Here is a 20,642-nt window from a genome sequence, read left to right on the forward strand (position 1 = left end):
CTGACTTGACATACCCCATTGACTTACAGCCCCCAGTACAATTTAAATGGCGGGAGGAAACCCGCACAGACACTGGGAGAAGGTACAAACTCCTTACAGACAGCGCCCGATTCGAACCCGGGTCGCTGGTGCTGTAAAAGCGTTGCGCTAACCGCAGTGCCTCTATTTTGTCCAGAGGACTGTGGACCACGTGGTTTGCAATGGCACATCAATGAGAAAGGAAGCCAAGGTGCAGGAGAAAGCTTTACAGTATATATTCTTTTATACAATAGCAGTATTTAAATAGGCTTCTAGGACAGACACATGAATAGAGGAGAATGCATCTTGTACAAGCAACAGGGTGTAAGTTTCATGGGTCAAAGGGCCTGATCTTGGGCTATAATGTTCTATGTTTTATTTAGAAGCACACGTATCATGGCCACCACACAGTTCCTGACCATTGTTCAGGGGGAAGCTTCCGAAACCGACTCTGAAGAGGAGCTCTACTTCACCTCCACATCTCCAGCGTGCATCTTGCAGACAGGAGTGAAAGTACTGGGAGAGGCATCAGAAACTGATGATGAGGATGCAAACTGCCCGGAGGCGGCAGCGACGCAAGACGTGCAGCAGGCCATTCAGCTTGGCCTGCCGCCACTGGTCGTGATCCGCGACGAGCAGCCGGAAGTCCTGACTGCAATGGAGGAGAAGCCAGCGGTGAGGATTCGCCATCAGGGTCGCTACAGCAGTCTCCTGCAGCAGAAGCTGAGGGAGAGCAACGTGCGCCTCAATCACAATGTGGAGCATGCAGTCAAACAGATGTATGAGACTGCCACCAAGGAGATCCGCACTGCTACCAGCCACCTCAGCAATTCCCAGAGTGGCGTCATTAACGCATCGCACAGCATCCGCTTAATCCTAGATGACTTGAAGTCAGTGACAGAAAAAATGGACATTATTACCAGCTGCAGCTTACTCCCTGATATCCAAATTCCCCCTCGTCATTAAGTCTAGCACGGGTCTGACCCAGTTCACAAGGATAATTGAAGCTTTATTGTAGTTTTTAGACTCAGAGATGGAAAAACGTCATGAAAATTATGACATTTGACTAGTTGCGTTTCAGCTTATTGCAAAGGCATCTTGCCCCTAGTGAAGCAGGCATTAAGATGGATTTTTTAAACTGAGCTCAGGAATTCTGTTTGAATTTTCTGGTGAGCTTTTCCTTCACAATACTTGTTTGATTAAGACACATAAAGGAAGTTAAGAACCTTACAAGCACAGTGTGAAGCTCAGTTTGGTACGTTGGTACTCGTGAACCAAAGGGATAAAGAAATCTCCAATATTCTTCAAATTGTGCTGGACATCTATTATGTGACCCCTTAATTTGTTGACACTCTTTGTAATATTGATAATGGTATGCACTAATAATCTACAGAGATTATTTGAGTAGTTTACATCTCCGTCTTTGCTCATATTTATTTCTGATGTATTTAACAGCTCATAATTTACCTTCTGTATTCAGATTTGATAATACAGTAAAATCCCCGTTATCCAGAATTCAAGCAACCGGCAGCGTTCAGCAAGCAGCAAAAAAAATCACGGATAATGAATAGGTAAAAAATGCGTGTTTAAAATTGGAGCCCCTTATAGCAATCAGTTCGCCCATTGCACAAGACGCAATCTCAAGCAACTGGCAAATACACTTAAGCGGCACCTAGCAATTCCCCATAGGTGACGGATACCAGGAGTTTTACTGTATAATGGAGACGACCTTAAAATGGGTTTAACTTTGCACCTTGCGATTAGAAAATATGGAACCCTGGACTAGTTTGGTTCAATGAACAATTCTAGGACCTGACATTTAATGATTTCAAATTGCATGTGTGCTTATGTCGTGAGTTAAAGCAAAATTTGCCTTATGTACGTTGATCTAACAAATCTGAATGTACCAGTAAAACATTTTTGCACTTTTTATTGAGATGGTTACTTTATTGCATGGAAAATGCTTGCGGCATTATTAAATCGATAAACTAGAAATTAATACACAGAGATGAGGCAACAATGACAAATGGGGATCTTAAATTCAACAAACAATATAAATCCAGAATTCAAAAATAGTTTCAGGAAATGGAAATGATGGTGACTGAATTCAAAGAAACTAAACACAATGGTTTCACTTTGGTTGATCCAGAACAGCTTAGTTGTACGAAGCCACAATTAAAAAAAGGTGTAATAACAGAGCTACAATCAAGATTTGCATAGGATGAGGTTACACTCAAGCTGGTAGACCCTTAAAACTCCTTTTATTTGGAGTTATCTCTGAAACCATATTCGTAAGCAATCCCACTAATACCACTGAACAGTGATCATTGGGGGATCAGTGGTGGGGCCGGGGGGGGGGGAGCAATAAAGTTCTTGACAGTCACTATCTCAGAGGATCGTTCCTGGACCCAAAGCACCAGTGGCAATATGAAGAAAGCACGTCAGCTCCTCTACTTCCTCAGGAGTTTGCAGAGATTTGGCGTGAGCTCGGAAACCCTGGCGAAGTTCTACCGAGGTGCGCTGACTGGCTGCTTCACCATTTGAAGCTTCTTAAAAGTGTCACCGAGTTTACTTGGTGTAGGCCTTTCCATTTCCATTGAAAGAAGGTCAGAAGCACTTTGTTGTTAGACTGAGTCTTTGACAAATGGGGAAAGAACAAATTCAGGGGAAAAATATACTTGACCGTATCCCTACCGATTCACCTGTTGCAAAAGTGGGGCAACGTGAACAGGACTGGATTAAAGTAACAAAGTAGGCGTATCCTTGTTGATGATACCATTATTCAAGCACTCCCACAGTGGATAGAACCATAGAACACTACTGCACGGAAACAGGCCCCTTTGGTCTGTGAAAACCATTTTTTTTCTGCCTAGTCCCACTGACTTGCACCCAGCCCTTCATACCCCTCCCATCCGTATACCTGCCCAAGTTCTTCGTAAATGTTAAAATTGAACCTGGATTCACCATTTCAGTTGGCAGCTCATTCCACACTCCCACTACTCTATGTGAGGAAGTTTCCCCTAAACTTTTCCCATTTCACCCTTAACCCATGTCCTCTGGTTTGTATCTCACCTGCCCTCGGTGGAAAAAGCCGAACTCTGTCTATCCCCCTTATAATTTTAAATACCTCTATCAAGTCTCCCTTCATTCTCCTACAGTCCAGGGAATAAAGTCCTAACCTGTTTAACCTTTCCCTGTAACTCAGTTCCTCAAGTCCAGGCAACATCCTAGTAAATCTTCTCTCCCCTCTTTCTATTTATTGATATCTGTCCTGTAGTTAAGAGACTAAAACTGCACACAATAATCTAAATGATCAATTCATTAGAAAAGCCTTTCTTGCCACCTGCTGATACTATTATATGTTCATATCATGACTTAGTAGTCAGGAGTATAATTGTACTATTCATTCAATTCACTGTCCTGGCAAATCCCATCTCATTGACTCTACACAAAACCCTGGAACATCTGGAGAGCAAAGATGCATGCATCAATATGCTCTTATTGACTACAGTTTGACACTTAACACCATCACCCCCTCAAAACTGATCAGCAAACTCTAAGACCTGAAAGTTAACACCCGACTGTGTAATTGGATCATGGATTTCCTCACCTCCAGACCACAATCAGTGAAGATTTGTAAGAACTTCTCCACAATCTCCATCAGTACCGGAGCACTGCAAGACTGTGTTCTTAGCCCCCTGCTCTACTCACTTTACACCTATGACTGTAGCTCAGTATGACATTAACACCATCTACAAATTTGCCGATGATATCACGGTAGTGGGTTGTATAAAGGATGGGAACGAGTCTGCATATAGAATGGAGATTGAAAACTTGACACTCAATGTCACCAAAACTAAGGAGCTCATTGTTGATTTCAGGAAAGGAAAGCCAGATCCAGTGATCGTTGGAGGATCAGAGGTGGAGAGGTTGTGTACATTTAGGTTACTATCTCAGAGGATCTTTCCTGGACCCAACACACCAATGGCATAGTGAAGAAAGCAAGACAGTGCCTCTACTTCCTCAGGAGTTTATGAAGATTTGGTATGACATCAGTAACCCTGGCAAATTTCTACAGATGTGCGGTGGAAAGTGTACTGGTTGGCTGCATCACAGTCTAGCATGGGAACGCCAATACCCCTGAGCATAAAGCCCTCCAAAAGGTAGTGCACACAGCCCAGGACATTACAGGCAAAATCCTCCACACTATTGAGTACATCTGCAGGGAATGCTGCCGTTGCAGCAATCATCAAAGACCCACACCCTCTGTTCTCGCTGCTGCCATCAAAAAAGAGGTATCTGTGCCACAAGTCTCATGCCACCAGGTTCAGGAGCAGCTGCTATCCCTCCACCATCAGATTCCTCAACAACAAACTCCATTATGGACTAATTTAAGGACCTTTACTTGTGCACTTTATTGATTTTCTTTGCTCTCCCTGTATTGCACAGTCAGCTTGTATTTGTTATCTGTTTACAGTTCTTTTGATTCATGCTGTAGGCAGTTAATTTTTGCACGAGAAAATTAGTGGTGATTCTGCTGCGTCCGTAGGAGAAAGAATCTCAGAGTTGTATGTGATGTCATGTATGTAGTCTGACAATAAATCTGAATTCCCTTTGGAAATTTGGTTTTGAAATCGCTTTCATTCCTTTCTCTCTCATAAGTTGCTTGCAAGAATTAATTCAATTTTTCTTTTTAAAGATTGATCTAGATTAATTGTAAATGGGAGGAGGGTTTTTGCATCTTCAACGGTGAATTTGTAACTGATTGACAGAAATTTCTGGAAGATTTCTGGATCTCCATCCAGTGCCAACAACTTTTGAATGTTGGGCCCAATGGACTTTAACTTCTCTAAGGCATTTTCATAGATGGCCCACAGCAGCATTTTGTCATCAATCGCTTTCTCTTCATCCAATTCTCTCAGTTGCTCAGCATCTTCCCAACACTGCCAGATCCAGCTGAGACGGCAGGGCCAACTGTTGGCTAAAATGACCCATGCGACGATTTTTAGAGGAGTAAAGGAACTGAAGGGGACATTCCTTTCGACCATGAGCCTAATCATCACTGATGTTATGTTTACTATCCTTTTCATCTCCAGAAAGTTCTCCTCAATATACTCATGGAGATGCCCATCCAAGTCCATCAAACACTGAAAAGCTTGTTTAATGTAACGACCTGCATTCAAGTTCCCATTTCTTGGCTTGGGGAGTTGGTTGCTTGCGATTGAAATGCTAATCAGCGGGATGCTTTCAGAAGGATCTTCCTGAAATCTCTTCACTTGTTGACTTGGCGGGGGATTTTCTTCTAGGAGGGCATCCTTGCCATCTAATACCTGCTGAAGATATTTGAGTTTGGTGTGAGTGTCCATTTTGGGGACAGAAAACGGCAGTGAAACAATCCTGTTCAGGAACTCGTAGCCATTTCCCGCAATGCCTTTTAGGCTGCTGGCTTGCTCCACACAAGCTACAATAATACTGGGATCAACAGCAAGCACCGAGATGAAAGGGGCTTCAGGATCTGAAAGAAGGATATTCATAGCATCCAAGGCTCCAACAATTTTATCTGGAGTGCACCGGTCAAGGCTCATGATTTTCAGTACTATTCGAATCTTCCTTCGTTCAAAGATTTCCATGTAGCGGATGAAGTTTATGAGGACTTTAACCTCTTGCTTCACATCGTTCATGAAGCCTAGCTGACTGCTAAAATCTGATTTATTCATCAGGGTCTCCATTTTATCCTTCTGACTGACAAACATATTTTTGCCGACCATCATGGTGTTTTTCATTGTCATCAGGGCGGAAATTCCAATCAAGCCAAAGCCAACACCTTCAACCGCCATAGCGTAACCTTTTCCCATCTCATCAAGGGTGAAGCCATACACAGAGATGATGAATGCCAGTGTACAAGCTAGCAAAATAAGGCAAATGAAAATAAGCCACACTGGAATTCTCAGGATTGTTTTGGACACCCACTCATGGTTGGAAGTGGTTTTCTGGACAGTATCTTGATGAGCAAGGGCTCGAACAATGCCAGTTGGGATGCATCCAAACTGATTCTTAATGTCATCGCAGAGGGTAGTAATGAGCCCTGCCCACAGCTTTTCGCTTCCTGAAAATTCCCATGCACTGAACTGGATAAATATGGATCGGAAGTTTTTCCTCTTCTCGTGACGCTCCGTAATTTGAGGCTTGAGGAAAATAAAATGCCACAAAAGCAAAATGAATCCCAAACCGGTGGCTAACCGAGGCTTCTCCTGGGATTTCTCTGCCACTTTCTTCTCTCTCTGACGTTCTTCTACTTTTATGTGTTCTATGAAAGAAGGGTGACATTATTGTCAGAAAGTAGGAACACGACGCTGGAGAAACTCAGCAGGTCTAACAGCATACTTCACGTAGCATAGATAAAGATACAGAAGCCACATTTCTGGCTTGAGCCCTTCATCAAGGCATTATTGACATACAAAGCTTTACCTTTCAAATATAATATTAACTCCTGGCATTTAAAGCAATGTATCTGACCCACAACTGTTATTCACAATGCTATCAGATTGCTTAGATGCTCACCAATACCCAGACTTCAGTCCCACCTCCATCATCGTAATCCAGGACCAAAGGCAGGCGAACTGGCCCCGCATGTCACGCACGCGGCGGGGCAGCCGGCCAAAATGGCACCGTTGGGAGTTTCTTCCCGACCTCGGCACCAGGCTTAGAAGCACGCGCTCTGCAGCCCTCATGAAGCCCTGACGGCATCCGGGCTCACGACGCGGTTCTCAGCCAGGTACGGGCTGGGAGTTTAAGAACAGCCAGGCAGACCTCAAAAAATCAGTTTTGCTCACTGAACTCAACCCGTTTGGTTCAGTAAGCAGAGTAGCTATCGATACATCGGTAACCCCGACAGGTTCAAACGCCTTTGAACCCAATATGAATGACTCCTCGATCAACACTATAGCCATCAAGCTTCCTGACTTCTGGGTTCAGGAGCCTGAGACCTGGTTCAGCCACGCAGAGGCTCAGTTTCACCTCCACCAGATTTAATCAGATACGACCAAGTTTTATCATGTGGTCGCCACCCTGGACCAGGCCACTGCCATTCGAGTGCTGCACCTCATCCAGCACCCTCCCACAGAAGACAAATATGGGACCGTCAAGCGTATGCTCACCGGCTCCCTTGGCCTCTCCAGGTGCCAGCGTGCCGTTTGGATGCTTCACCTCGATGCCTTGGGAAACAGAACTCCAATCGTGTTGATGGATGAGATGCTTGCACTCATGGGCGATCATACCGCCTGCCCATTTTTCGAGTGCATCTTCCTTGACCATATGCCGGAAGACATCCGGCCATTACTGTCCCAGGAGAGCTTTGACGATCCCAGGAAGGTCGCTCAAAAAGCTCAGGAGCTATGGCTTGAACGATTCCCGGCGGGCTCAGCAGTCCAACTGGTTACGAGTCCTAGGCATGACCACGTCAAGCCTTCCTCCTGCGCTGCGGAGGAACACTCGGCCCCTGCAGGAGCCTCAAAGAGCATAGACAGAAGCAAGCCATCCACTTCAGGCCTCTGCTTCTTCCACCAGCGCTGGGGAGCCAAGGCTCGGAAGTACTGTCAGCCCTGCTCGTTCCAGGGAAACGAGCAGGCCGGCCACTGTTAATGGCTACAGCGGGTGGCCAAGAACAATCTCTACCTGTGAGATGTAATCAGCGGCCAACGGTTCCTCGTCGACACCGGGGCCCAAATCAGCGTCATCCTGGCCACAGCCATCGAGTCCCGGATCTGGCCACAGCCATCGAGTCCCGGATCTGGCCTCGAGGGTCTCCACTCCGTGCAGCCAACTCGACGGAGATCCAAACTTATGGTAACAAGAGTGTCCACTTCCAGCTCGGCCAGTGGAAGTTCTTGTGGAGGTTCACCGTTTCGTCTCTCCGAACCTCCATCCTGGGTGTCAACTTCCTCCTCGCCCACGGGCTCCTGGTCCACCCCCAGGTAGGTGACTTGTCGATGCCCATACCTTCCAATCCATTTGTCTTAATGCCTCCCGCACAGAGCAGCTGCAGATGGCCATGGTCAGCGCACCCAAGGACGAGTTCCAGTGCATCCTGGATGAGTTCCCGTCCCTTCTCAAGCCGCAGTTCTCCCCCGCCTCACCACGCCACGGGGTGTTTCATCATATCCCCACCTCGCCTGTCCATGCCAAGGCACGCCGGCTCCCGTCGGAGAAGCTCCAGATAGCAAAAGAGGAGTTCTCACATCTGCAGGAGCTAGGGATCATTTGACACTCTGAAAGTCCTTGGGCCTTACCGCTCCACTTGGTCCCGAAAGCTTCCGGTGGCTAGCGCCCCTGTGGAGATTATCGACGGCTTAATGATGCGACAGTACCTGAGCGTTACCTGATCCCTCACATTCAGGACTTTACGGATAACCTGCGTGGCGCGAGGGTTTTCTCCAAGGTCGACCTGGTGCGCAGATATCATCAAATCCCGGTGCACCCCGAGGACATCCCCAAAACGGCCATCATCACCCCCTTCGGCCTGTTCGAATTTCTACGAATGCCTTTTGGCCTCAAGAATGCAGCCCAGACCTTCCAGCGCTTCGTGGATACGGTGGGCAGAGATTTGAACTTTGTGTTCATTTATCTAGACGATATTCTTGTCGCCAGCAGAGACTGGGCCCAACACAAGTCTCACCTGCGCACCCTCCTCTCCTGACTGGCCGACTTCGGCCTAATGATCAATCTGGCCAAATGCCGGTTCGGGAAAGAGTCCATGCGGTTCCTGGGCCATACCATCACAGCGAAAGGAGCTGCTACGAAGGTTGGCGCAATCAGGGAGTTCCCGCAACCGGACAACCTCAAGGGGCTACAAGAGTTCGCAGCTATGATTAACTTCTATAACCGATTTATTCCAGGCAGTGCTCGCATCATGCAGCTGCTCTTCGCCCTCATCATGGCCAAGGACAAGACGTTCACCTGGATTCCAGAGGCCAACAGGGCATTCAAAGCCACAAAAGATGCCCTTGCGAAGGCTACCCTGCTCGTCCAACCGCGCACCGACCTTCATACAGCGCTCTCCGTCGATGCCACCGCCATCGGTGCTGTCCTGGAGCAGCAGGTTAACGGAGAGTGGAAATCACTGGCATTCTTCAGCCGGCTTCTTCGTCCGCCAGAGCGCAAGTATAGCGCTTTCGACCATGAGTTGCTGGGCGTGTACCTCGCTGTGCATCATTTTCGCTTTTTCTTGGAGGGGAGGCCTTTCTCCATTTTTACTGACCACAAACACCTCACTTAGGCACTCGCTATGGCTAGAGATTCCTGGTCGGCCCGTTGACAGCGTCACCTGTCCTTTGTGTCGGAGTTCACCACTGACATTCGGCACAAGGTGGGGAAAGACAATGTGGTCGCCGGCGCGTTCTCCCGACCGGCCATTTGCTCACTGACACCCGGGTTAGACTACGACCAGCTTGCCCGGGCCCAGAAGTCCGACGAAGAGACGCAGACCTTCAGGACTGTCATCACAGGCCTGCGGTTCCAGGACCTCCTGACTTCTCTTGGTGACGATATCATCCTGTGCGATGTCTCCATGGGCACCTCGCGACCAGTGGTTCCCCAGCAGTGGCGCAGGCAAGTCTTCCACCATATCATCCCACCCTTCCATCAAGTCCACAGTTCGTATGGTGGCAGAACGCTTCATCTGGCATGGGCTTTGAAAGCAGATTTCAGACTGGTCCAGGACCTGCACCCATTGCCAGCTTTTTCAAGGTACACAAGCACACCAGAGCACCCGTGCAGGATTTCGAACAAGTCCGAGAATGGTTCAGCCATGTACATGTGGACATTGTCGGCCCCTTACTCGTTTCCCTAGGTAACTGCTACCTTTTCTCGGTGGTAGACTGCACCACTCACTGGCCCAAGGCGATTCCGATGCCAGATGCCTCCGCGGACTCCTGCTCCCGAGCACTTTTGACCAGTTGGGTTGCCTGGTTCGGTGTCCCGACCCACCTCACCAGCGAACGAGGCGAGCAGTTCACCTCCACGCTCTGGGCACAGCTCGCCAACAGACTGGGATTCGAGCTGCATCACACAACGGCCTATCACCCACAGGCCAATGGACTGGTCGAGCAATTGCACCACCTCCTTAAGTCGGCACTTATGGCCCTCCTCACTGGCCCCAACTGGGTGGATGAGCTGCCTTGGGTATTCCTGGGCATCCACTCAACAGCCAAAGAAGACCTGCAGGCGTCATCGGCCAAGCTGGTCTAGGGTGCACCGCTTGCCCTACCTGGTGAGTTTATCAATGCACCTCACAGCCCTCAACAGTCACCCCACAGTTTACTTCCCCGCCTCCGAGCCCAGTTGGACTCCTTCACACCGCCACCACCGCCCAGACACAGCACATGGGCCTCCTCCATCCCCAGCGAGCTGTATTCCACAGAATATGTTTTTATCAGGCGAGGCCCGTCCACAGCACCCCTTCAAAGACCTTACGAAGGGCCGTACAGAGTCATCCAGCATTCAGGATCCACTTTCACACTGGATATCGGTCATAAGAGGGAACTGTTTACTGTGGACAGATTAAAGCCAGCATGCCTCGACCCCAACGAGTCAGTGGTTGTGGCCCAGCCCAAGAAGCGAGGCCGTCCGGCAAAGAAGGACATTGGCTCCAGTTCTGGGGGGGGACTCTGTGGTGGCACTCCATTAGGCAGACGAACCGGCCCCGCGTGTCATGCACGTGGTGGGGCAGCTGGCCAATGGTAAGAATTATCCTGCAGACATTAAACTCAAGCACCTTGGTAACCTGCATTCCGCCGACACTCTTGGTCTTGCACTGGTGTCAGCCACAGATTCAACCCACTGCCTCCTAGGATCTCCTGCTATCTTTACCTTCTGTGAATTTTAGTTGTCTTTATTGGATGAAGCCAGCAGCTGCAGTGCCCCTCCATAATGTTTGGGACAGACATTTTTCCTCTTTATTTGCCCCTGTGCTCCACAGTTTTAAATTTGTAATCAAACAATGCATGTGCGATTTTAAGTGCTCATTCCATATTTTATTCAAGTATATTTGTGTACTCCAGGAAAGATCCTTGGAAATTCTCGACCTGCTCCACTGCTGATCCCTGGATGAGGGCTGGGTCGTGTCCCCTGACTTCCACAATCATCTCTTTGGTTTTGCTAATGTTCAGTGCGACGCCATTCAACGAGCTGATCAACCTCCCTCCAAGTTCGCTTCCTCATTACCGACAACCCTGGTGTCTTTGGCCAACTTGTAGACACCATTGGAATCATGCCTGGCCACACAGTCATGGGTGAAGAAGGAGTAGAGCAGTGTTATGTGAGGACACGGGGAGTCATTGGGAATGTAGGAAGAATAAAATGGGGTTCTGTAAAATTAACGCAGGTGGGCGTTTGAAGGTCACTGCAGGCCTGTTGTATGACTCCGACTGTTCGTGCGTTCACCCACCACCGTCTCAAGGGTGAGACCTGCAGATGCTGGAATCTGGATCAAACATTCCTCGAGGAAGTTTGATTTCTGCACCTCCTCGAGGGTCATTGTGGATCGGCAGCAGCTGCCCTTTGACGGGCAGCTGTTCAAATTCTGCCACTGAAAGAGGCTGCCAGTTCACTTGGGCCTCTCTGGCCTACTCCAGTATAGAATAGTGGATCAAAAGTAAAGACCAAAAGATGTATAAAGAAAGTGACTTCTAAATAAGATACTGGAACAAATGTGTACCTATGCATTCATTATACATAGATTCACCCTAAAAGGCTGAATTTTGTTAGGTTGTTGGAAACCCTTTTAGACAATTCAAAAACCCTTTGTTACCATTCTAATTGACCACCAATTAAGAACTTTCCGTTTGTACAAATCAATATATGCTACATCCATTAAAATGTGTTTAAAATATGAGGCTGAAATCTTAATGGAGATTTTTATCACAGCACAACCATATAAACGTGTGTAATAGTGGACACTAATGTGTAAAAGTCAACCCCCTCTATTTTCTGGCCCAAAATCTGGTATTTTCCATCTACTGCATGCAAAAGTTGACCCCCCCCTCCTCCCCCTATTTTTGACCATGGCTATCCGCCCACTGGAGCTCCCGACACCCTGACCTGGGCCCCACGGCCAGCCGCTCGCCCGCCCGCCCATCCTAGCTCCCAACGCCTTGAACTTACTGCAGTCAAAAGTAGCATGCGTACAACAGCTGATCCCCTCAATTTTACCGCAAAAAATATATATGACACACATATATACGGTATGGGCGTTCAATGTCCTGATGTGCCCACTGGAGAAATGCTTTGTGATCAATCTATAGAATTTGATACTTGGAGTCAATGCTATGATACATATGAGTATTGATCTGATTCCATGGTCTGTCCTAGTTCTTGAACAAGTTAAGGGGAAGAACACACGACTATCCTTCAAAGCAAACACATTTCGTTTACCAATTAAAAATTGAAGATCAATAATTAATCGGGTGAAATGAGTGAACTTACTTTCTACATTTTGCAGAAGGCAGTTGATTCCCGAGCCCCATGGTGCATATAGCCCGACTGTCATCGGAGTGGAAACATAGCACAGAGTTTTGGCAAGGCATCTTGCATAACTACCATACAGAGTTGAACCTGAAGACGTCAATTAAATGGAATTGTTTATTAACACGTAACTGAGATAAAGTGCAACACTTTATCTTACATGATATCCAGGCAAGTTCACCCAAGTAATTAACAACTGATCTGTTAGTCATACATTGGGAATCTAGGCTGTACTGTTTCCCCACCCAGTGCCCATTGCTTTTCACTCACAATACATGACCAAAGATTGATGATTGATTATATTGGTTTGGTGGAGAGTGAATGGGGTTGAGGAGGAGAGTTGGGCATACTTGTTGGATTTCATTCTTGGACACCATTCAGGTAGTCAAGTGGAGTTGCACTGCTTTGGCCCACAGTTTTCAGATTCAGATGATCAGATTGATTGTCAGAGTAGGTACGTGACACCACATACAACCCTGAGATTATTGTTCCTGCGGGCAAGGCTGAATGACCACTTACTGGTAGGGCAAAAAAAAAACTGCACTCAACGTACACGTGTAAACAAATTTTAAAAATGTAAACCAATAGAGAGAGAAAAATCAATGAAGTCCAAAAGTAAGAGCCCTTAAAAGAGTCGCTGATTGAGTTGTTAAGGAGTCTGAAGGTGGAGGGGTAGCAGCTGTTTCTAAACCTGGTAGCATGAGCCTTCTGGCACTTGCACCTCTTTCCTGATGGCGGCAGCGAGAACAGAGCATGTGCTGGGTGGTGCGGATCCTTGATGATTGCTGCTGTTCTCTGACGGTAGTGTTCCTTTTGACCCTTCATTAGTGCCAGCTGGACAGAGAGCTTTGATGGTCATTTAGGTTGATTCCAGGGATGAAGGGGGTTAGCCCACGAGAAGAGATTAAGGCATCTGGGACTGTACCCACTGGAATTTAGAAGAATGAGAGGGGATCTTATAGAAACATAAAATGATGCAAGATAAGATGGAGAAGGATAAGTTGTTCCCATTGGTAAGGGAGAATTGAACTGGGGACATAGCCTCAAGATCCAGGGGAGTAGAATTAGGACGGAGATGCTTTTACGAGAGGGGGGTGAATCTGTGGAATTCACTGCCTATTGAAACAGTGGAGACAAGGTTAGATAGATTTTTACATATTAAGGGCTATGGGAAAAAGGCAAGTAGGTGGAGATGAGCCTATCATATCAGCCATGATCTCATTGAATGGCGGAGGAGGCTCCAGTTACTCTTTTATGTAGGTGTTCAATTTGAAAAAGAGGAGGATGAGAGGTCTAACAGAGTAAGCATTATATCACAAGGAACCAAAGGGGGACAAGAGAGTCTGTATCCACTAACAATGGGCTGTGCTTTAACCACAGAGGAGCAGGTTCACAAAAAAAAACACATTCTATAACCGTGGGTGGGCACTGCAGCAGCCTCAAGGGATGCAGACTCCAGAGGAGCAGGATACCAGAAATGGGAAGAACACCCTCCATTGAGAAGGAGAAGCAGAGAAGACGACCCTACATGCTGGTTACCACGGCTGCAGACCAGTGAGGGGCTCAGCGGCTGAAGGAACCACACAGGTCGGTGAATCTGAATGGGCTGCAGGCTGCTGGAGACTGGCTCATGGGAACCAGGTATCAGAGCCAGGATTCGAGAGAGCCTTGGGTGCTGAAGGTTTCCTGATTGTGTCATAGGTTCGGATCTGGAGCTCAGGTTGCTGATGGTTTGGACTGGAGTCTGTGTCGCTGCAGAGGCTGCGGGACGCTGGAGGTAAATCTGAGGCTCCTGGCACCCATCTGAAAATGTTACAGAGACACAGCACTCCTGCAAGGTCCAGCCACCCAGTGCAACTACTATCAGCTCTGTACCGGCTTTAAACGGCCTGTTATTGGAGCCGATGGTGATTTTATTTGAAAATTCTGTGACCCCGTGGTCTGTGCCCAAGATGGCGGCGCCTCTGATTGGCACCAGCCACGTGGAGTTGCAGACTCTGGGGAACCAGAGGACTATTTACACAATGCTCCCAGTAAATGTCATCTTTAGGGGAAAGATCCTCTCGATCTCCTGTTTAGACCCAGTCTGATGGTTTGTAGAACCGTACCATACAATGGTGCAGCCAGACAGGACGCTCTCAATCATGCTCCTGTAAATAGATGTCAAGATGGGGGCCAGTAGTCTTGCCCTCCTCAACCTGCTTTGGAATTGTTGGCACTGCTGCGCCTTCCTGACTGAGTCCAGGATAAGTCTCCCCTTATATACACACCAAGCAACTTGGTGCCCTCCATGACGGAACCGTTGATGCGTGGTGGAGAATGATCGATCTTCGCCTTTTGAAGTCCTCACTCATCTCATTTGTCTTGTTCACGTGGAGACTCAGGCTGTTTTTCTCACGTTGATTTTTGAGCCTTTCATCCTCCTCCCTGTAGTGGTTATGAGACCATCTACCGTCGTGCCACCTGCAAGTTTAATTGTTCTGTTGGGAGACCATCTACCGTCGTGCCACCTGCAAGTTTAATTGTTCTGTTGGAACAGTGCATTCGTGGATCAGCAATGTGGGCTGAGGACACAGGCCTGAGGTGCACTTGTGCTCATCATGCTCACCAGGATGAAGGAGGTGGCCTTGAAACCTATGGGGACAGTGGACTGCTGTAGTCGATGTTCGTTGCGACCTCTGTCAACTGGGCCCCACAGACTCTCAGCATCCGACCAAGTATGTTATGTGGATCTGCTGCTCTGTGTGAGATCTTCTAATTTTTAGAAATTTAGGCACAGTGCCGTAACGGGCCATGAGCCCATGCCACCCCAATAACCTACTACCCCAGGTACGTTTTGAGACACAGAGAGTGCGGGATTCGAACCCACGTCTGGTCCCGATCATCGGGGCTGTTAAGGCATTGCACTAACTGCTATGCCAACCATGCTGTTCTGGAGGTCCTGTTGGTTTTTCAGTGTCATTCATCTATGACCAATTTTGCTTTGTAATTTCAATCTTTTTTATCATAAGTAGAAATCTCACTCTTAATCTTATGCTTGTTACAAAAAGTGGTTGAAGAAGGGCCTGTGAGTACCTTCAAAGTTGGTAGGTAAATTGCTTGTAAATAGGAGATAATGATCAGGGTAAACAAGTTGGAGCTTGTTTAGATTGGGTGGGGGTGGAATACAAAAGGATATGTGAGTGGCCAGATGAATAGAAAAACATTGAAATAAAACACAGGTGCCCAAGGAACTCAACCAGTCTTGCAGCAACCACAGAAAGATATATTACCAAAGTTTCGGGCCTGAGCCCTTATTCAAGGTATAAACAAAAATGCAGACAGGCATCTGAATTAAAGACTGGGGAGAGGAATGGGAAGTGGTGGAGGGAGACAGAATCCAGACGGAACAGGAAAAACGTGTCAATTGGATGTGATGAGAATTGATTTTGGTGCTGTGAAAGGAAACAGGCAAAAGGGATAAGAGAGAGAGAACTTCTCCAGTTTCTGTTAAAGCCAATGGAAACCAGAGAGGTCAATGTTAATGCCATCTGGTTGCAGGGAACCTAGACAAAAGATTGACCTTCCAATTTGCGGGAGGTCTCAGTCTGGCAATGAATGAGACCATGGACAGGCAGACACATCAGCAAGGGATTGGGGGTGGGGAGTGGGGATTGAAATGGGTGGCCACTGGCAGATCCAATTATTGCAGCAGACAGAGCTGAGGTGCTCAACCAAGCGATCTCCCAGTCTGCACCCAGTCTCTCCGATGTGTAGGAGACCACAATGGGAGCACCGGATGCAGTAGACGACCCCTGAATATTCACAAGTGAAGCATCACTTCATTTGATGGAGAGGGACGGGGTAGGGGGGGGAGGTGCAGCATCTTCTCCGGTCACGGGGGTAAGTGCCAAGGGGATGATTGGTGGGAAGGGAGGAGTGGACGAGGGAGTCATGGAGGGAGCAGTGGAAGGCGGAGAAGGGAGGAGAGAAGAATTCGTGTCTGGTGGTGGGATCACGTCATGAGTGGCGATAAGAGGCTGGTATTAACCTGCACTGGAAAATCAATTTAAATTGCTCAAGACCTCAATATTATAGCAGTTGATGGAGAATATTAACCCCACCTTTGTGGTTTTGAAACTCCACAATATCTTTTCAGGAACTTAATGACTCCAATTCATTTCCTCTCAGTAGTGAATATAAATAATAAAATATCCAAAAATTTAGATCTCTGAGAGTGACAGTAGAATCTATGACTACCTGCACAGGTAGGATTTGACCTGAAAAGACATGCAGTTATTGACGATCAACCACCTCGATGAGGGGCTCAATCCCGAAACATCAGTTATATAATTTTACCTTTGCTACCTAAAGGACACTGTTCGACTGGCTGAGTTTCTCCAGCATTGTATTTTCACTTCAACCACGACGTCTGCAGACTTTTGTGTTTTACAGCTGTCAACCACCTTACCAGTCCAAACTAGCAACACAATAATGAATTTTCCCAACCAGATTCAAAGTATTTTCTTACCTTTGCATTCATCTTTGGACATCCTGGCTTGAGGCCCCCTTTCTAGCTGAGATATACAATGTGGAAGTCGAGAATCTCAGCTGGCGTTCGTTATCAGCAGATGCACATTCTCTGCTGTTGCAAAAAAGCTGGTTCTACCTGAGGCGCAGATTACAAACATCCAGGAGAGGGGTGGTAACTTCCTCAGGCTGCTGTCACACCTTTCATGATCTCTCGATATCTTCTTACTGTATGGCGATGGGATGGAACACCATGCTCCTGGTTAAGTCTCATCTGTGATTTATGAATATCTGGCAAAGCGTGTTTCTATCCATTTTCAGGGATCTGACTGTCACTGGCAAGGCCCATCTTTTTTGCCTTTGATAGAGTGGTGTTAAACTGGCTTCTTGAATCCTCCACCACCCCCTGCCCCCCACCGATTTGACATGATCTATCAGGATCTTTCTCTGAAGCGGGCACGCAAAACCCCTTCCACCCTGCATCTTCCACGGCATCTTTCAGCTGCTCTCATCGGGAAAGAGGTACAGGAGGATCAGAGCCAGCACCACCAGGCTGAGGAACGGCTTCTTCCCAAGAGCAGTGAGAATGCTGAACGACCCAAGGAACTGCTCACACTAACATAGGAGACTCTCATAGTCACGAAACAATATTTATTTATTATCAGTAATATACTTGTCCTGCATATGTATTATTTGTCTGTATGTGTGTTATGTCTGGTTGTGTGAATGCATGCCTTCACCGAGGAGCGGAGAACACTGTTCCGTCGGGTACGACTTGTACAATCAGATGGCAGTAAACCTGACTTAACTTGACCCCTGTCTTTAATTTTTTTAAATATTTTAAAATTTTTAACACTATTTCTGAGTGCAATGTGATAGGGAACTGCCATATTTAGACTCTTGAGTCAAACATCAGGAAAACAGGGTCTCTGGCCCATACACCAGTAATGATGAAGGAACAGCCATAGGTTTCCAAATCAAGGTAGTGTGCGAGGTGCGTGCAGGTCCAGTATTCCAATGCATCTGAAGCCATTCCCTCTGCTGGAGGCTATTTTGCATCAACAGAGAAAATGATCAACCAAGCTGAGATTCTCCATTTCGAAGGGGGCACAAGCCAGGATGTCCAAAGGTAAGAAAATGATGAGTTGAATAGACATGAGGGGGAGACAAGTAGAGGTGGTGTATTTGGATTTTTTTGGAAGGTGTTTAATAAAGTCTCTTGTAACAGGCCCAGGTTTTAGGGGTAATATTAGAGTAGCCGAGACAAGTAACAACAGGGTGATTTGTAGATGCATCAGGGGTATCAGTAATGATTGTTTAGGCAATGGATTAGATAGTAGTTTTGTCCTGTTGGCATCAAGAGTTGTTGGAACTGCATTCGTCAAGTGAATGGGGAGTATTCCACCGCACTCCTGACTTTATAAAGTCTCGAGGGGCATAGATGATAGGGTAGGGGAGTGTAAAACAATAGGACACAGGTTTAAAGCTACGTTGGCATTTGTTTCAAAGGTGATTGTGTATAAGAATAAAGAGATGTTGATAAGACTCTTATGGGGCACTGGTGAGACCTTATCTGGAGGACTGTGTGCAGTTTTGGGCCCCATATCTTAGAAAGGATAGAGCAAGGTTGGAGAGAGTACTGAGGAGGTTGACCAGAAAAATTCAGGATTGAGAAGTATAACATGAGGAACACTTACCGACTCTTGGACTCTTCATTAGAACATAGAAGAATGAGAAGGGATCTCATAGAAACATTTTGAATAATGAATGGATTGGACAGAGTGGATGTAAATAAGATGTTTTCCCTGTTGGGTGATTCCAGGACAAGAGGACATAGTCTTAGAATTAAAAAGTGCCCATTTACAACAGAGATGAGGAGAAATTTCTTTAGCCAGAGGGTCATGGATTTGTGGAGTTCGTTGCCACATGCAGCTGTGGAGGCCCGGTCATTGGGAGAATTTAAAGGGGAAATTAGTATCTAATTAGTCAGGGTATCACAGGATATGGGGTCAAGGCTGGAACTTGGAACTAGATTCGAGAACAGTTTAGCTCAGGGAGGATTCACGGAGCAGATTCGATGGGCCAAATGACCTGCTTCTGTTCCTTTTCCTTGTGATCTTGTGGACAAGACCTGAGGGACAACTTTTTCACACAGAGGGTGGAGCGTATATGGGAATAAGCTGCCAGCGCAACTGGGTAAGGTGAGATTCAAACCAGAGGACATGGGTTAAGGGTGAAAGGGGAAAAGTTTAGGGGGAACATGAGGGGGATCTTCTTCACGCAGTGAGTGGTGGGAGTGTAGAACGAGCTGCCAGCTGAAGTGGGGAATGAGGGCTCAATTTTCACATTTATGAAAAATTTGGACAGGTACATGGATTGGGGGGTGGGTGGGTTATGGAGGGCTATGGATTGGGTGCAGGTCAGGTCAGCAATAATAGTTTGTCACAGATCAGAGGGGCAAAGGGCCTGTTTTCTGTGCTGTAACCTTCCATGTAGAATTACAACATTTAAAATAGAGGTTCGTGGACAGGGACGTTTTAGAGAGATAGGGGCTGCAGGTGAATGGGAATCATTTAAGTAGACAACTTGTTCAGCATGGGCCACTTGGAGCGAAGGATCTGTTTCTATGCTGTCAGCCTTTAGGGCTGTGCACTAAAGAGAATTAAGCAGAGCCAATATGGAATTATGAAAAGAAATTCATATGCAACCAACTTTACAGGTTGGAGCTAATAGAATCGATGAGGAAAAACCAGTGGATGAGGTTCATTTGGAATTGACAGCGCCCTGATTCTGCACATTTGCACTGCTGAACAGTAGGAAATGCATCCATGCTTTCTGGCCATCATACCTGAGCTGTCCCAAATGCCCTTGGCTTGGATACGGCTTCTGATCATGGCTGTCGCATGAGTCACCCCTGGACCGTCCCAGCACCACTTCTCCCAGTTGTCATCAGGAACAGCTTGAGCAGCGGCAAGACGCGGCCTGGTCTGGTTTGGCCATTCAAATGCAAAGGAAGGCAATTCTGTCAAGTGCTGACAACTGGTCATCTTGACACATGAAGCACGTTGTATTTGCCATTCTCTCAAAACCTGCAATTTAAACATTTCTACCCAAGGATCTGGAAAATCTGAAAATTCAGCCTGGATTTTAGGACTTTTACTGTATCATGTAAAGGATCTGCAGCAAGTTTCCAATTGCTTCCGATGCTTTTTTGCAATTTATACTTAACTCCGTTCTTCTATTCTCCGAAAAACCCCCTGACTCTCATATTCAAGAAGCAATATCTATTTATTTATTTGTATGTGTGACTACTTGCCCTGCATATGTATTGTTTGTATGTGTATTATGTCTGGTTGTGTGTCTGCGTGTTTTTGCTCCGAGGACCAGAGAACTAAATCGGATTCTTATTCTGAACACTGTTGTACTTGTGCAATCAGATGACAATAAACTTGACTTGACTATTGTTAAGTAAATAATTCTGGGTCAAGAATTGTTTTGCCTTGCAGCTTATTGTGTGCCAAGATTGAATTCCTCACCTGTGTCTTGCATAGTTAAAAGGAAATGTTGAATGAAAATAATTAATGCAATTTGACATA

General features: G+C 46.7%; 2 protein-coding genes across 9 annotated transcripts in view; one reads left to right on the forward strand and one right to left on the reverse strand.

Annotated features, from left to right (window-relative positions):
* The window catches only part of bloc1s3 (biogenesis of lysosomal organelles complex-1, subunit 3), an 87,226-nt gene that overhangs the window by 5,591 nt on the left and 60,993 nt on the right, over positions 1 to 20,642 (forward strand). For 6 of the 7 annotated variants that reach the window (XM_069908927.1, XM_069908925.1, XM_069908930.1 and 3 more), the window contains one exon: positions 402 to 1,948. The exons of the other annotated variant lie outside the window; for it this stretch is intronic. In XM_069908927.1, the coding sequence (XP_069765028.1) occupies positions 415 to 984 (570 nt within the window). In that variant the 5' untranslated portion in view covers positions 402 to 414 and the 3' untranslated portion in view covers positions 985 to 1,948. Of the gene's footprint in view, positions 1 to 401; positions 1,949 to 20,642 lie in introns of those variants that run through there. 7 annotated transcript variants of the gene reach the window in all.
* On the reverse strand, positions 1,947 to 17,180 carry nkpd1 (NTPase, KAP family P-loop domain containing 1). Of its 2 annotated transcripts, XM_069908918.1 has the most exons (3): positions 17,048 to 17,180; positions 12,499 to 12,627; positions 1,947 to 6,325 (listed from the first exon to the last, which is right to left on the reverse strand). In XM_069908918.1, the coding sequence occupies exons 1-3, from the start codon at positions 17,067 to 17,069 to the stop codon at positions 4,674 to 4,676; spliced, it is 1,803 nt and encodes a 600-aa protein (XP_069765019.1). In that variant the 5' UTR covers positions 17,070 to 17,180; the 3' UTR covers positions 1,947 to 4,673. The 2 variants fall into 2 exon arrangements, with proteins under 2 accessions (XP_069765019.1, XP_069765020.1); XM_069908919.1 differs by lacking the exon at positions 12,499 to 12,627.

The sequence above is a fragment of the Narcine bancroftii genome, chromosome 13 (genome assembly GCF_036971445.1).
Source record: "Narcine bancroftii isolate sNarBan1 chromosome 13, sNarBan1.hap1, whole genome shotgun sequence".
NCBI lineage: Eukaryota > Metazoa > Chordata > Chondrichthyes > Torpediniformes > Narcinidae > Narcine > Narcine bancroftii.

What these genes read in the sequence shown, in the direction of transcription:
- nkpd1 (XM_069908918.1), bottom strand. Translation starts at nt 17,069, where the DNA reads ATGTCCAAAGATGAATGCAAAG. An exon ending in GTCCAAAGATGAATGCAAAG is followed by an intron (nt 12,628 to 17,047) that starts GTAAGAAAATAC and finishes TGACGTCTTCAG; the next exon opens with GTTCAACTCTGTATGGTAGT. An exon ending in CCTTCTGCAAAATGTAGAAA is followed by an intron (nt 6,326 to 12,498) that starts GTAAGTTCACTC and finishes CTTCTTTCATAG; the next exon opens with AACACATAAAAGTAGAAGAA.